At 42.9% G+C, this 17,243-nt stretch overlaps 1 protein-coding gene across 1 annotated transcript; it reads right to left on the reverse strand.

Annotated features, from left to right (window-relative positions):
• Positions 1-1,737: 1,737 nt before the first annotated feature.
• On the reverse strand, positions 1,738-15,221 carry MRPL45 (mitochondrial ribosomal protein L45). The gene is made up of 8 exons (XM_027873052.1): positions 15,140-15,221; positions 6,615-6,813; positions 5,978-6,095; positions 4,757-4,855; positions 4,049-4,097; positions 2,867-3,016; positions 2,379-2,552; positions 1,738-2,182 (listed from the first exon to the last, which is right to left on the reverse strand). Exons 1-8 carry the CDS (start codon positions 15,203-15,205, stop codon positions 2,084-2,086), a joined length of 954 nt encoding a protein of 317 aa, XP_027728853.1. The 5' UTR covers positions 15,206-15,221; the 3' UTR covers positions 1,738-2,083.
• Between the last annotated feature and the right edge of the window lie 2,022 nt (positions 15,222-17,243).

Below are 17,243 nucleotides of genomic sequence, written 5' to 3' on the forward strand. Positions count from 1 at the left end.
AGCAAACTATAGAGACCACAGTCCTAGGGATAGCATATCCTCAAGCTGCACCTGCACTGATGTGGGTGTCACCTTTGGTAAGGAAAGAATCCCATACCTAATACACAGAAAAGGGGAAGGAAAGGCTTCCAGGTGTCTTGGAACTTCTAGCTCTGCCTAGGACTGACTTGGGCAGCTACGTAGTACGAGATAGAAAGCCAGTCCTGAAATCAGAAAGATCTGAATTCAAATGACATTTCGCAAGTCACTTTACACTGTTTGCCTCAGTTCTCTCATCTGTAGATCAGCTTACCGGTAACAATTTCTTTCCCCAAAGTGAAATGGGATCAGTTAGTAAAGAGAAGTAGGACAAAGACATTTGCCAGAGGGGAATGGGGGAGCCCCAAGGTAAGTCTGGCTGCTTCTCTGACAACATGCCCTTTTCTGATGGAATGACAGATGGCTTCCTGCTTGGCCCTCTCAGTACTGCCTTAACACCTGGGGCCATCCACTCACTGGCAGATTTGGTATCAAAGGGAAATGAAATTACATTTATCCTCTGCTCCCTAATGGTGAGTAAGTAGATGGATATTTAGGAATCTCCCAGTGTCCTAGCTCAGTAATACAGGTCTAGGGGAATGGAACAAGGATATTTCCCCTCCCTAAAAAAATACATGTGATAGATTTCCTCACATGTAGAGAGAACCAATTCCTTGAATGTTCACTAAGGGGATGTTTTTGTTTCTCTAATCTCCACCTCCCAAGATTATCTTCTATTATCTCATATTTCCTAGGTCTATCCTTACTCTCAGCACTTCCTTCTTTTTGTTTCATCAGGTAAATTAAGTGTTACCATCCCCTATCGATGCCATATATACATTAACCCTATAACACTGTGCCTATCAAGACAAAATGGCTAAGGACTCAGCTAAAGAAAAGTTGTATGAGGAGACTGGGAGGGGATGGCATCAAATGGCCAGGATCACCATTCTTTTCATAAGGCAGGTTGGATTGGGCCTTTGTTGCAGCAGCCAAAGAGCTTTCCTCCATAGTTGTCCGAGAGTCAAACTTCTGCTTTCACAAGACCAGGCTGATGTGGCGGTTTTAGAAGGTTTGAATATTTAAACTTTGTTACTAGATTAAGTCCAGCCTCTGCTTGAACTTTCCAAACTAAGTCAAAGCCAGCTGAAAATCAGTCTCCTGTCTATCCAAAGCAAATTCCTCCACACCCTCATCCCTTCACTGTGGAATGACAGATTTGAGCCTTTTCCTGGAAAAATGAATCCATTTTTGAACAGAAAATAAATAACAGAGGCAGCCTTAGGCTGAGGAGAACTGCACATCAGAAACCAAAGCTCTTTCCTCAAAGGGCTATGTATGGGTCAAAGATGATGATTTCAGATATCACACTGATAGTTCAAAAAAAAGCAGAATGGGAAATCCTAAAAGTTCTTTTTGGTACTAATGGATTTGGGTATACAGGATTAAATTCCCCACTGCAAAGGTCTACTGGCTTCTTATATGAGTTCGATTCCTCTCTTTTTCTTACACTTGAGACAGAAGGAGAAAACCAGAGCACCTTACTGTGCTCTGGTGGCACTATGGCCAAGAGGTATTGATATATGCAACGAAATCTTGCAGACTGATTTCCCAGTTAAGACTAGCCTACCCTATACCCCCTTCTCCTCCAGGTTTATATGCTAGGTTCTTGCTGGGATGTAAATGATCATTAGGAACCTGATGAAGAAGACTGAAGGATTAAAAGTCTATCCTGTAAGTTTATTATACTGTCTTGGTTGATGTCACATCACTCATATCGAACTCTCTCCCCCTTTCCTGTGGCTGCCATATCTCCCATTTCAAATTTCATTTCCAATACAGACCGATGACCCACCCTGAATGACTAGAAACTATAGAACCCATTAAAACTAGTCTGAAATCCTGACAGGGTTTTATTTCAAACAATTGCTCCTCTTTCTTGAACTGAAAGGTGGTTGAGGGTGGCTTCCTTCTTGCTCCCAGGAGCCATAACATTTGGAAGACCTGATTTCAGATGCTCTGTGAAACACTCCAACACTAAATCACCAGACCTTCCCATCCCACCCTACTTGTGCCACTGAACTGGCTGAGGCTTTTGAACTTCCACATTCATCTCTTCATATTCTTGCCATGGTTGGAGTTTGGGACCAGGGATCATCACCGTCTGAAAGAACAGAAAGCATAGTCATCTTTCACCTTGCCCAAGGCAAATACAAGACAGTTATCTCTGACACCTTTAGCAATTCTACTTTTGGCTATTACATTGCCACTTCTCCCCACTAGATAGAGCCTCACACTGTGGCCTGAGAAGTCAAAGCACCTGAAATAGTCTACCCAATTAAAGCACCCAGTTATGTTACCTTGGGAATGGGTTCCTTAGAAGGGGCCCAGGCAGGGACAATTTTTCCATGCATTCTCCAGGCCCCATATGGGTTTGTTAAGTGTCTCTCAAAAACCACATACTCCAACACATCCTTGGGCACATCTTCTTGTCCATACATCAAACGCCCAAATCGATCATAGATAGCCACGGTCTGTAGGAATTAAAAATTGGTCTGTTAGCCCATGGAAAGTTCTTGAAGGAAGTCAGAAGAAACGAGAAGGGAAAACACACAGGGGCTAGCTTGGGACAATCTTTCTATCTTGTACAAATTCCATCAACTAACCCAGGATGTCACAAGCCAGTAGAGGGGTACGCTTCCTACCAGTTTTGCCCTATGATGGCGGTGGTAGAAGGAGAAGGCACTAAGGACAGGGCTGAGAACACTCTAGAACCTTTGAAACCTGTTGCTGTGTGACGTTGTACAATCTGTACAACAAGGTGGTGTGGGAAAAGTGGTCCCCTTACCTGGCGAGTGTGCATACGGATGGTGACCTGGCCATATATGTTGCCCTCGCTCACCATATTTGGGCAACGAACATGAACTGCCCTTGGTGGTTCCAGAGATTCCACAAAGCTCCAACGTACTGTTTTAAGCTGAATGTCCCATACCATTTCCTGTTTTCATAGAAAATTAAATGAGATGTTTCTCCTTCTGTAGCAGTTGACACTGCCATATTGCCTCATAGTTCCTACAATCCCGTACCCAACACTGTCCTTTTCAGTTAAGTTTCCTCTTGACTGTCCCATCTTCTTCATGTCTTCCTTTTCTCACCTCTGAGCCTTTGCTTAATTTCTGGAATGGCCTTCTGCTACATCTTTCCTCTTATAGTAATAAAAGTTCAAAGTCCACCTCTTCCAGGAAACCTCTCCAGATTGACCCAACCCATTCTCCAAACTGTCAACATATTCAACTCAGCCTTTTCTCTCCATGTTCTTTTACAATTTGCCGATCACTGCCTGTATTTCTATTGATTCCATGGTTTGCTCTCTGTTTTCCCAACTAGTACTCTTAAGCAAAGATTACAACTTCTTTTGACATGCCCCAAGAGTATCTGATTGGCACACAGTACTGTAAGCAATAAGCATTTATGTAAGTGTAAGTAGTTCGAGAGAAGGAAACATATCTATTCTATTATATACTCCAAGTACCCTGCGTGCACAGTCGATTTATGTCTGACTATAGTCCGAGACAGCACAATACAGTGAGCAGAGAACAGGTATACTAGTCAGGAAGACCTGAGTTCAAATCCTGCCTTGGGTATTGACTAGATGTATGACTCTGGAAAAGTCACTTCATTTCCTCATCTGTGAAATAGACAATAACAGCATCTATATCACAGAGTTGTTCTAAGGAACAAATGAAATAAAGTAGGAAAAGTATTTTGCAATGTAACGTGCTGTATATATGTGCTATATAAATGCAAGCTCTTAAGACAAGCCCTTTAGGAAGCTGTAAGTGCTACATAAATATATGGTGTAATTATTTTTTATTATTTAAGTCATCAATGTTTAAACAAAAACTATGAGATGAAAGCTGGTATACCAATTTCCTTGTACTCTTGACAATGATCTTTTCTAAAAACAAACAAACACAAACAGAGGTGATGCCTGAAGCCTGCTTGGCCCTAAGCAAGGGAAGAGACCTACCGGGAAGCAGCGCTCAGTTACCAGGGCATGAAGTCGGTCATGGTCTGAGCTAAAGAAGAACAGAAACATGTCATTGGTTTCTGCTTTCTGTGCTATGGATTTAGAGCTTTGTAGTGATAAGGATCTGAAACCAACTGAGCTACACAACGAAACATCCTTTAAAAATCTGAGACCCAAAGGAAGAATAAAAGAGCCTTGAAATTTCAGGAACAGAGAAAATTATTTGGCATCATTTTAAGCTGTGAGGTTGAGTGAAATGTCTCATGAGGGTTTTGTAGCTGATTTCTTCTCAAAAAACATGGCCTAGCATAGCCAATGACATTAGAAGAAATTCACAGATTTCTAATATGGCTTGGCCTTCTATCACCTTTAAAGATCTTAAGTTTACTTCCATCTCTATTCCCAATAGCAAATAATGTAGGCCAAACATTTAAAAATGTTTCAGGAGCATTAATCCTTTCTCTATGTTCTTTGGAAATGAACATCATCTTGTCCCTGTTTTCAGAAGCACTACCCTGCCAACTTCCACATCAGGTCAATGACTGAGCCAGATCCCAAAGTTTCCTGGGAGGTTTACCAGCAGCTGACTGTGCCCCTAGGAGAGTCCAGGAATTCCAAAAACCAGTGTTCCCCAACCTAGGCAGAATAATCTGTGGTACACAGAACCCTGCCACAAAGGATACAGATGTAGACCCTGCTCTGACTCACACATTGAGGCACTGATGAGCTTCAACAAAGATCTGCTGAGCTTTTTCTGGGAAGGTCCTGATTTGGAAATCAGCATCATATTCTTTCACTTTCCGAATTCTGTGGGGGGAAACATGAAAACAATTTCATAAGATATCATGCAAAATGCAGGAAAAAATGTTTTTAATAGCTATTTTTTAAATAGCACTTAAGGTTTGCAAAGCACTTTACACACATGATCTCATTAGAGCCTTACAACAACCTCGTGAGACAGGTGACTATACAGGTATAATTACTCCTATTTTCCAGGCAAGGAAACAGAGACTCAGAAATTTTAAGTGATTTGATCAGGATCACACAAGTAGTAAGCATCCGAGGTAGGACTGAACTCCAATTCTTTCTGATTCCAATAGCAACTCTCTATCCACCAAGCAATCCTGCCTCTAAAAGATAGACAAGTAGGTGGGAACCAAGAATCTCCATTATCACAAGCCTACTCAAAACCTGAGACAACCTGCGTTCCAGGTATAACCTGTACAATGACAAAGCTAATTCAGTCCTATCACAGTAGCCCAGCCTTCACTGCAGAGGTTTCTTTTTTAGCAGATGTGGTTCTCAAGCTTTTTTTTCCTCAGTGGCAGAAGCCTTCAGTTTAAACAAAACTGTGATAGAACCCTTGTAGTAAAATCCTCTAAAATTATTATTTTAATGACTATTAGCAAACAACATAAGGTTTATTTAAGACAACTTGGGGTGTTTCAGGGTTCCTTGCAGCACAGCCAGAGAAATACCGACCTAGTAAGAAGATCACTAGCCTGGGGAATTAGCAGACCCGGGTTCTGGTCGCAGCTCTGCCACTCACTGTGCGAACCCTAACAAGTAACATCAGCCCCATGAGCCTCAATTTCCTTTTCTACCAAATGAGAATGTTGAATTAGGTGGTCATTAAGATCCCTTCTAGTTCTAATTCTCTGTTTCTAAACCCTGAAATGTAAGATTTAAGAAGATGATCCCAAGTCTAGCTGAAGAAATGATAAGAAAGCTGAGATGCCAAGAATAAGATACATGACACTGCTTTCTATTAACTTCCTAAACTGACTTCCAAGTGGTTCTGCTAGACTATGAAGGGTTTGCCTAAGCCAAATCACAGGGAACTAAGGATGTTCCCTTTGGGAATAAAATACCTGACTGCTAAGGCAGGCAGCTGTGTCCAGGTTAAACCCCATCAACTCACACACTTACGCCAACTGTGAGGCCACGCTCTGCTTTAGCTTCTCTGTCTTCTGCTTCAGACCAGCCTTGGAGAGGGATGTGAGGCGAGCATCCCCCTCAGGAGGAATATAAGCATCAAAAATCCCAGCTGTGAAGGGAGGGAAGAAAGAGGATATGATGGTGAGGAGAAAAGAGGAAAGTGTTAAGAGGTCATAAAAATCAGGAGTCCTGGGTATACTATGTTAAAGAGGCTAATGAAATGATGTGAATTTAAATTAGGTTCTATGCACTCCAAAGAGGCAGTAAGAACAAGAGGTAGTATGTTCTTTGGGGAAAGAGCCTCAGGCTGGGCATCAAGAAGACTGAGCTGAGATCTCAGTTCTTGCACTGTGACCTTGGGCACATCACTTCACTTTTCTGGGCCTCAGTTTCCTCTTCAGGAAAAAGGTGAGTTTTATTCCCACTTCTTTCTGCTACCCAAAGATGGGGTGAAAATAAATCAAGGTAAAAGATAGAAAAGTGCTTAGGAAATAGGGATTTATGTAAAAACTAAATAAAAGCTGAACTGATTTCAGCCTTATTCATCTTAATTGAAGAGTCTCCACTTCCAAGGAGATCACTAGGGTCAGATGTGGTCAGTCTGGGTTCCAGGATCCTGGCTCCCTACCTGTGCAGGCCAAATGAATGGGACGCTCAAGACGTTCTTTGGGGATGACAATTCCTGCTGCACGGGCATGCTCCCGAAACTCCTTCTCAGTTTTGTATTTAGGCTCATAAACAGGGGGTGTAAAGCGCTTCTTGGTCCTCACCGGGATCACAGTGATGGGCTGGGTCACTCGGGCTGGACAGAATGAGACTTCTAAACTCTAGAAGTAGGAAAAAACAAACAAACATACTTTATCCCCTTGGAAAAAACTCTGCCTCTCAAACACCTGTGAGTTAGTAAAGAAGCATTCCCTGAGTTTTTACTATGGGCAGATATCATGGTGCAAAATAAAGAGAAGAAGGGAGGACGCAGCTAGGTGGTGCAGTGGATAAAGCACCGGCCCTGGAGTCAGAAGGACCTGAGTTCAAATCTAGCCTCAGACACTTGACACTTACTAGCTATGTGACCCAGAGCAAGTCACTTAACTCCATGGCCTAGCAAAAAAAAAAGAGAGAGAAAGAGAAGAGGGAATTTTTACCATAAGGAAGGTCACAGTTCAATGGCAGTATGCCATTCATGCCTTCATCTGTTTCATCTGTTTCATTTCAGATTAGCACAACTATGCATCCTGTCATCAAGGCATAGGTGTGACCATGCAATTTTCCTGCTCAAACACCTTGAGAACTCCCTATTGCCTAAAGAATAAAATATATACTCTTTAGCCTAGAATTAAAGCTCTTCAAAGTCTGGCTCCAACCTGCCTTTTTCTGTATTATTTTACACTATTCCCCTTTACTTCTTCTCCAGTCTACCTTTTCCAATTGATCCTCTACAAAGCTGCCCAAATGATATTCCTAAAGCACAAATCTGACTATGTCACATTCCTGCTTAAGAAGCAACAGTGGTTCCCCAATACCCCTAGGATTAAATACAAAATCCTCAATTTGTCAATTTAAAGCCTGACTCCAGCCTGCTTTTCTGGGCTGATTACATATTACTCCTCCAACTGTCTTCCACCTTCTCACCAGTAGCTTTGCTACCTGATGTCCACCCTCAGCTCTAAGACTGCCACGCCTTTTCCAGTTCTAGAACCATAATCAAATTGATACTGTCATTCATATTGGAAAGAAAAATGTGTCAATCTACTTTCCATAAAGCTCCACTTACCCACTCTGTAACTTGCTGAACAAATACACCACTCTCCGCCCACCTCTCCTCTTTATAAGTAGTAATTCCACAAGAAAAGAGACTGTCTTTGACACTAGCCTCCTGGCTGTCCCATGAACAAGACATGCCATCTCTCAGCTTTGGGAATTTTCACTGGTTGTCTCCCTGCCTGGAATGTTCTCTTTCCTCCACTTTGCCTACTGAACCCTACTTACCTCTCTAGCTTCCCTTGAGTCCTAACTAAAATGCTACCTTTTACTGGAAGCCTTCCCCAACCCCTTTTAATTCTAGTGCCTTCCCTCTGTTAATTTCTTCCTATTTATCCTGTTTGTTTTATATATATGTTTGCATGTTGTTGTCTCTCCCACTAGACTGTAAGCTCCTTAAGGGCAGAGACTGTCTTTTGTCTCTGTTTTCATCCCCCAGCCTTTAGCCAGTGCCTGGCACATAATAGGTGCTTGTTTAATTATCTGTTTACTGATTGTATTTGTATTGCCAAGGCTTAGCTGCTCCAATGCCTGGAAAGTATTCTATCCTTGTATTTGCTTTGTAGCTCTCTTTTACTTTGGGATTTAGTTTGTCACCATCTTCTTCATGAAACCTTACTGCATGAAACTCATCAATTCCTAGTAGCCTTGCTCTTAACCCACACTGAATTTAACTGCTTCATGTATGTATGTATGAGTACATATACATATATTTATTAACTTCATATTTATGCTATACACATTTTTACATAAACTTGTCTCCCTCATTGCAATGTAAGTAGGAATAATTTCATTATTTATATTTGTATTTCAATTGCCTAGCACTGTGGCTAGTAGATAGTAAATAATGCTTAATATGTAGTGCTTAATATGTAATAAGTGCTTAATAAATAGTGCTTAATATGTAATAAGTGCTTAATAATTTTTTAAATTCATTCATTCATTCACACCCTGTATGCTTCAGCGAAATTGACCTTGCTTTTCCTTATACATGATAGTTGTCTGCAATGCACTCCTTACCACCTCAGCCTATTGGAACCCCTAGTTTTAGTCAAGGCTAGGTTCAAGAACCACTTCTTTCAATGGCCTTTGGTAAGCAACAAGCATTTATTAAATATTTGAAACAATAAATACTTGTTGCTTACCAAATCGGGCTACTAGTTTTTAAAAATCATCCTGTTCTACTGCCTCAGTGTATTTGTCCAGTCCGTTTATTATGCCTGGCATGCACTCCTACATCCCTACTCTAAAATTCTTCCTTTAAGATCCAAGATGCCAAACCAAGATGGTGGAGGGAAAGCAGTGACTTGCCTGAGCTCTCCCCCCAAACCCCTCCAAATACCTATAAAAAATGGCTCTAAACAAATTCTAAAGCAGCAGAACCCACAAAAAGACAGAGTAAAACAAATTTCCAGCCAAAGACAGCCTGGATGGTTGATCGGAAAGATATATCTCGCCAGACTAGGAAAGCAGCTCAGTTTGGAGTGGGCACGCAGGCCGCAGCGACCCTGGAGCAGGCCTCAGAGGACTGAATCACAGGCAGCTGTGGCAGTTTCCAGACTTCTCAACCCATGAACACCAAAGACAACTTGGAAGGTCAGTGGGAAAAGTCTGCGACTGCAGTGAGAGAGGAGCTAGGTCTTAGCCACCGGGCCGCAGCTGTTTCCTGAGCTTCTGGCCCACAGACTGAGGGGAAATCAAGTGGCTGATCAGAGGGGATTGCAGGGTTCTCTTTGCCAGTGCTGAGACAGGAATCTCTTGGTTTACCTGTGCTTGGATCTGGGCCACAGTTCTGAGGGGTGGTCCTGGGACTAGGAGGAGTGCTGGCCTGGTGGAGTTTGTTGGGGCAGTGGACAGAAAACACCTCACCCCTTATCATAGCACCTTGGAAGAACTGAAAATTTTCAGATCCCTAGAAGTATCTCTGAAAACAGCTGTACAAACCCCCGAAGCTTGGGACAGTACATTCTCCACATTGTAAGCAGACTTTTACCTTAACAAAGAGTTTAAAACTCAAGTAATTGGCCGGGATCGTGAGTAAGCAGCGCAAAAAGAGTCAGACTATATTATTTTACTTTGGTGACAAAGAAGAGCAAAACATACAACCAGAAGAAGACAATGAAGCCAAAGCTCCTACATCTAAAGCCTCCAAGAAAAATATGAATCAGTCCCAAGCCTTGGAAGAGCTCAAAAGGGATTTTGAAAAGAGAAGTAGAGGAAAAACTGAGAGTGACGCAAGAAAATCATGAAAAACAAGTCAACAGCTTGCTAAGGAAGACCCAAAAAAATACTGAAGAAAATAACACCTTAAAAAATAGCCTAACTCAAATGGCAAAAGAGGTCCAAAAAGCCAACGAGGAGAAGAATGCCCTAAAAAGCAAAATTGGCCAAATGGAAAAGGAAGTCCAAAAGATTACTGAAGAAAATACTTCCTTAAAAATTAGAATAGAGCAATTGGAAGCTAGTGACTTTATGAGAAATCAAGACACTGTAAAACAAATCCAAAAGAATGAAAAATTAGAAAACAATGTGAAATATCTCATTGGAAAAACAACTGACCTGGAAAATAGATCCAGGAGAGAGAATTTAAAAATTATTGGACTATCTGAAAGCCATGATCAAAAAAAAGAGCCCAGACATCACCTTTCAAGAAATTATCGAGGAAAACTGTCCTGATATTTTAGAACCAAAGGGCAAAATAGAAATTGAAAGAATCCATCGATCTCCTCCTGAAAGAGATCCCCAAAGGAAAACTCCTAGGAATATTGTAGCCAAATTCCAGAGTTCCCAGGTCAAGGAGAAAATATTACAAGTAGCCAGAAAGAAACAATTCAAGTATTGTGGAAACACAATCAGGATAACACAAGATTTAGCTGCTTCTACATTAAGGGACCGCAGGGCATGGAATATAATATTCCAGAGGGCAAAGGAGATAGGATTACAACCAAGAATCACCTACCTAGCAAAACTGAGTATAATCCTGCAGGGGAAAAAATGGTCATTCAGTGAAATAGAGGACTTTCAAGCATTCTTGATGAAAAGACCAGAGCTGAATAGAAAATCTGAATTTCAAATACAAGACTCAAGTGGAACATGAAGAGGTAAACAGGAAAGAGAAAATCATAAGAGACTTATTAAGGTTGAACTGTTTACATTCCTACATGGAAAGATGATATTTGTAACTCATGAGAACTTTGTCAGTATTAGGGTAGTTTGAGGGGAAAAAATTATATGCACGTATATGTATATATAGATAGATATATAGACATATAGATAGATAGATAGATAGATAGATAGATGGATAGACAGACAGACAGACAGATAGAGGGCACAGGGTGAGTTGAAAATGAAGAGGTCATATCTAGAGAATAAAATTAAGGGGTGAGAGAGGATTATACTAGGAGAACGAGAAAGGGAGAGGTAGAATGGGGTAAATTATCTCACAAAAAAAAAACAGAAAAGAAAAGACTCTTACAGTGGAGGGGAAACGGGAAGGTAAGAGGGAATGAGTGAATCTTATTTGCATAGGATTTGACTTAAGGAGGGAATAACATACACACTCAATTGGGTATGGAAATCTGTCTTACCCTACAGGAAAATAGGGGGGGGAAGGGGACAAGAGAGTAGGGGGATGATAGAGAGGAGGACAGATTGGGAAAGAGGGCAATCAGAAGCAAATACTTCTGAGGAGGGACAAGGTCAAAAGAAAGAATAGAATAAATGGGGGGGGAGGGATAGGATTAAGGGAAATAGAGTTAGTTTTTCACAGCATATCTACTATGGAAGTGTTTTGCATAACTGCACATATATAACCTATATTTAGTTGCTCGCCTTATCAGTGAGGATGGGTGGGGAGGGAGGAAGGGAGAAAATTTGGAACCCAAAGTTTTAAAAACACATGTTTAAAAAAAAATGTTTTCACATGCAACTGGGAAATAAGAAATACAGGAAATGGGGTACAGAAATCCATCCTGCCCTACAGGAAAATTGAAGGGGAAGGGGATAAGAGAAGGGGGGGAGAGATAGAAGGGAAGGAAGACTAGGGGAAGGGGTATTCAGAATGCATGCCATCTTGGGGTGGGGGAAGGGCGAGATGGGGTGAAAATTTGGAACTCAAAATCTTGAGGAAGTAAATGCTGAAAACAAAAAAATAAATAAAAATTACCATAAAAAAAAAGATCCAGTTCAAGTATTGCTTCCTCCACAAAGTCATATCTAATCTCTCCAAATGAAAGCTCAAATTTTCCTAGAGGATTCTGTCTGTATCTTTCCTAAGGTACTTTGCATGGTTTTCTTTTCCCCCTCTACCAAAGTTTATCTTGTATCATATTTACTTGTGTACATTCTGTCAGACTGTAAACTCCTTGGGCCAGGGAAAGGATGTGCTATTTTTCATCCTTGTATTGGGAGGACCTAGCTCAGTGAAAAAGCAGATACCTAACTGTTGTCTATGGAACTTAACTGAATACTTTTAGCTGAAAAATCTTTCTCTATTGGGTGCGCCCTCAAAAATAACACAGTGAACATACATTCTGCTTCTTTGCATTTGCTAACAATCTCTGCAAAGGTGAATTTTCATCCGTGTTACTGATCAAGCTGGGAGAGACCTTATTGGATACCTAGACAGCTGTTCACATGCTCTGATGAAGCCTATCCCTGGCCTACCTGCCCGTTCGAGGTGATACCAATCCAAAAATGACATAGCTCTTTTCCTTAAAGAGCTTCAATTCTAACTGGAGAACCAAAAGTTCTCCACACACATACTCACACAAAGTTAGATAGAAGGTAATTTAGAGGGGGAGGGTGGTAGGATCCAAAAAGGTAACAGGGAGGAGGTGGCCCTTGACCTGGGCTCTGAGAGAAGCCAGGGTTTCTAAGAACCTTGCACTACTGAGAAGGGACAGCTTGTGCAAAGGTAGAGAAATGAGATGGAATGCAATGTATAAGGAACAGCAAGGACAGCTTTGCTGGATCACAGAAAATATGAAAGGGAGTCATGGAAAGGTAGGTCTTTAAATGGCAAATGGAGGAGTTTATAGTGCAACCCCCTTATTTTATAAAGAAGGCAGGACCCCAAAAGATTACATAATTTGACTTCTGGCTTTGCAGGGTAGGAACTATGAGCATCCTATTAGCTTGGGAACCCAAAAGGGATGTGGAATTACATTAGAACCATGGAGTTTGCTCAAGTCACAACCCTGAAGGATTCTGGTTTCCTTTCTTCCCACTACTTTGAAGAGAAGGGTTTGGGAGGATGGTGAAGAAGAGGGCAAAAGTTCAAATGCTGCTAACTGCCAGGAAGCAGGCAATCCAGCCTAGTTTGAAGTAGCAGTGATGAAGTGCTTGGGTGCCTGTGCTTGGATTCCAATTTCTCCCTGGCCTCAGAAACACTATCCCCTGGCAGTTTCCCCCCAATCCAAAGACCCTATCTCCAGTAATAACTCATGAGTGGGCCCAGTGAGGCAAACTCTCTCTTCCTGTTACAAGAACAAGCTGCCCTCTGTAGAATTTCCCTTGTCTGAACAGGACTATCTTGTACCAGCAGAACTATCAATTACTGATGCTGACAGTTACATGTACAATCCAGAGGTCAAGCTATAGATGTCAACTCCTGAAACTATCTTGTTAGAAACATAATAGACCAAAAGCACACCCCTTAGGAAATCCCTATCACCAGTTTCAGCAGTGAATGATTCAGGGGTGTGACCAAGGTTGTATGCAATCACCTAATTAAGCATACGTGGCACATAATTCACTACTTTTCCTATATAAGCTTTAGCATCATTCCTGTTAGGTTGCAAATTCCCTAAGGAGCTCTGCCCACCATGGAAGGTTCCTTGAGAATCCTTGCCTGCTGTGTAGTATAACAATAAATCTTTGCCACCTTGACTTAAAGAATGCTTGAGTCTGTGAATTCATTCCAGACAACCCCGTCCTATACTCTGGTCCTTGAGGAGTCTAAATCTCTCATACCTCAACAGCAGCAGGGTGCCCACATGGAGAAAGAAGGCAGCATGCACCTCTGGGTCAACCTCCTGCTCCTCAACCATCACTTCTGCTCACACTCTGGTTACAGACACTTCCGGACCCTGAGCCCAAAAGTTTGGGGAATCTCATTCCTCTTATCTGTACAACCTGTCTCCAGCCCAATCCCAGCAGCCTTCACTGACGGGAGGCTATCAACAAAAACAGAGAAACAGAATATACACTCAGTATATGATTATTGAGGGGATACCAAGTAGAGGGATTTCTGAGTATCATGTGACCATCCCACCATTACCATTATCACCTGCCTATTAACTGCCACCTTAAACAGGTAAATCTAAGAGCCGAAGCAATAGCCTTCTCCCCTAATCGTTCAAGGGAACAACTCTTGTGGAAATGAATGCCTCTGAATTCATGCAGGGGCTTCTGCCCCTATCTCCTCAACAACCACAACTCCTGGAAAGAAAGACCCAGCAAAGAAAGTTCTCATTCCCAAGGTTCATGGCACTATCAAATGGTTCAACATGGTCTTATCAATGAAATGTCAGTAAAGAAGCACAGGTCTGATCACATCACTCCCTTAATTCAATCAACTCCAGTGACTCCACGTCCCCTCCAGAATCAAATACAAAAATCCCTTTGGCTTTTAAAGTCCTTCCTAACCTAGAACCTCTCCTACCTTTCCAATCTTCTTACACCGTACTCCCCTCCACTTATTCCAGCCTCCTCGAATAAAACACTCCATCTCCCAACTCCCTGCATTTTCACGGACTATCTCCCAAGTCTGGAATTCTCTCCTTCCTCACCTCCACCTCCTGGCTTCCTTCAAGCCTCAGCTAAAGTCCCACTTTCTGCAAAAAGCCTTTCCCTATCCCCCTTGACGCTAGTGCTTTCCACCTGAGCTCACCTCCTGTTTACCTCGCATACCTCATTTGCACCTAGTTGTCTCTCCCCATCAGATTGTGAACTCCTTGACGAGGCAGTTTTTGCCTTTCTTTATATCCCCAGGCCATGGTAGGCACTCAATAAACGCTTGTGGACTAAGGAAGAAATACTGCCAATTGCTTTGCCGCTGCACCTTGAGGACCATCGGACTTGCAGCTAGAACCTCTCCTAAGTGTGTTGTCTCCTAGTACAACAGAAGACCCTGGAAAGCAGGGAATGTCTTGCTTTTGTATTTGTCTCCCCAGCGCTTAGAATACCGTAAGCGTTTAATAAATGCTCATTCATTAGTTCTACGGTTCGGCCTCGGAGCCTCAGGCTGACCCAGGCGAACCAGGAGAGATGAAGCCACCCCGCAGAATCCTGGGGCTTTTCCCCCGCTGAGGCTCGCCTGAATATCACCGCAGGGGTCGGCACCACTCAGTCTCTTCCTCCTCCTGGTCCCCAATCCCCGCGGCTACCCACCTGGCGAGAACACCAGCCCAAAGCCCGGGGCAGGGAGAACACCCCCTGCCTCACGGGGGCCGCCATGTTGTACGCGCGGGGGCCGCCGGGAAGGTGTGGAAAGCGCAGGGAGGGCGGGGGAGCTAGAGAGCGAGCGAGTGCGCGCGCAGGGGCGAGGGGGTGGGGCATAGCCGGAGAGTGGAATTTTCCAGGGCGCGTGGCCAGTCTCTCTTCTCCCCCTTCCTTCCCTAGCTAGGGGCAGAGAATCTTCGGGCTCGCGCTCGTGAGCGTACGAGGGTGCCACGCGCCTGGGACCTGGCCAAGGAACGGGGAGTGGGGAGGGTGGGGAGAGAGAAGAGGGAGTCGAGCTTGCTCTTGCGCCTGCGCACCCCATTCGCTCTATGTAGTCCCAGTCCTTGGTACCTGGGAGGGGGCTGCTGCCCCCCTTTCCTTTTTCTCGCCAGGTATACAAGGAGCGCCCTCGAGCCCTGGCAGACGGCTACATCCCCACCCTGCCCTTGCCAGTGACAGCAGGGTATATGTAGGGCACCATGACCTCTAAAAGGGCAGAGAGATCAGGGTGGGGGGCAGAAGGAGAAACCTTCATTGGCTGGGGGGGGGGGCCCAGAATTCTTGGAGTCTGAGGCCTAGCCCTGACCCTAACACATAGGGTGACCTCGACCCTGGTCACTTCTCTTCCCTAGGTTTCAGGTTCCTCACACGTAACCAGTCAAAGGGAAGAAAATGCCTTCTTCTTTACCATCAAATGTTGGGGATGAGTGAGGTAATGTTTCTTACAGGTAAGTGCTTTGAGGTCCTTCAAAAGAAAGAAGATAAAGACAGGGAAAGGATCACAGTTTTGTATATGCAAAGATCGTTTATTGAGCCCTGGGCTTGATCTTGGGGGTAGTTAGTGAGGTGGGTAGGAAACATAAAAGCTCCCATGAGTGAACTTCCAAACTGTCAGAATCTATGCCCCTCCCATATGACCAAAACATCATACTCCCCAGCCTTTTTTGCCCAGTTCTGCCCATTTCCCTGAAACAGCTTACTTAAGAGTCATTTCTTCATTCCCACGTCTATAGATGTTGAGGCCTGCATTGATTGACTCTGCCCCCTTTATTCTGACTACTCCTAAGCTGCCTCTCCTACTATCTTTTGATATCTTTGGTGAATGAAAACTCATTTTAAGCATAAACCTAGACAAAACAGAATTAGGAAAATCTATTTAATAAATCCAAATATTTATTTAAAAACGTGCTATATATAAAGCACTTTACTAGGCTGTAGGAATACAGAGATTAAAAACAGAGGCAATGCCTCCCCTCGAGGAACTTATTTTTTTTTGTACCTTCTAAAATGCACCTAGGTGGTACAGTGGACAGAGTAATAGCCCTTGAGCCAGGAGGACCTGAGTTTAAATTTGAACTCAGACACTAGCTGTGTGATCCTGACCCTGTTTGCTTTAGCTTTTCAGCTGTAAAATGAGCTGGAGAAGGAAATGGCAAACCACTCCAGTGTCTTTGCCAAGAAAACACCAAGTGGTGTCATGCAGGGTCAGACAGGACTGAACAACAGTATCTTCTAAAATCCATCAGAAGTAAATCTTGAATCATCCTCATGGTACGACCCTACTTGGTTATCCATGTAGAAAACAAAGGGTTGTTAGTTATGGCAGAGTGATTCTACTGAGGAACTATCACTTTTGAGGATGTTTCCTAAAATATAAGTTTCAGTTCACATTTCAGGGAAGTTTTTAGACAAGAGGATTCTTGGTAGTGTGAGTAAGAGGAAAAGGTGCCCTTTGCCCTCAGGGAGGAAGGAAGGAAGGCTAGTTGTGTAACTAGGTGAAGAAAGAAAGATACAGCAGGAACAGCTTTGAAATATGAGGCCTAGCCCATATTAGGCACCCAATAAATATTTCTTCAATGAACTGGAAAGACTGAATCAGAGTGTCAGGATGAGCTGTCTATTCCCAGTTTTTGCACAAACAAAGCCAATGCAACCAAGATTAGAAGGAAAGTAGAAAACTGGGAAAGAATTTTTACTACCAATGTCTTTGATAAGGGCCTCATTTCTAAAATATATAGAGAATTAAGTCAAATTTGTAAGAATACAAGTCATG

This window comes from Vombatus ursinus, unplaced genomic scaffold (genome assembly GCF_900497805.2).
Source record: "Vombatus ursinus unplaced genomic scaffold, bare-nosed wombat genome assembly UNPS02014801.1, whole genome shotgun sequence".
NCBI lineage: Eukaryota > Metazoa > Chordata > Mammalia > Diprotodontia > Vombatidae > Vombatus > Vombatus ursinus.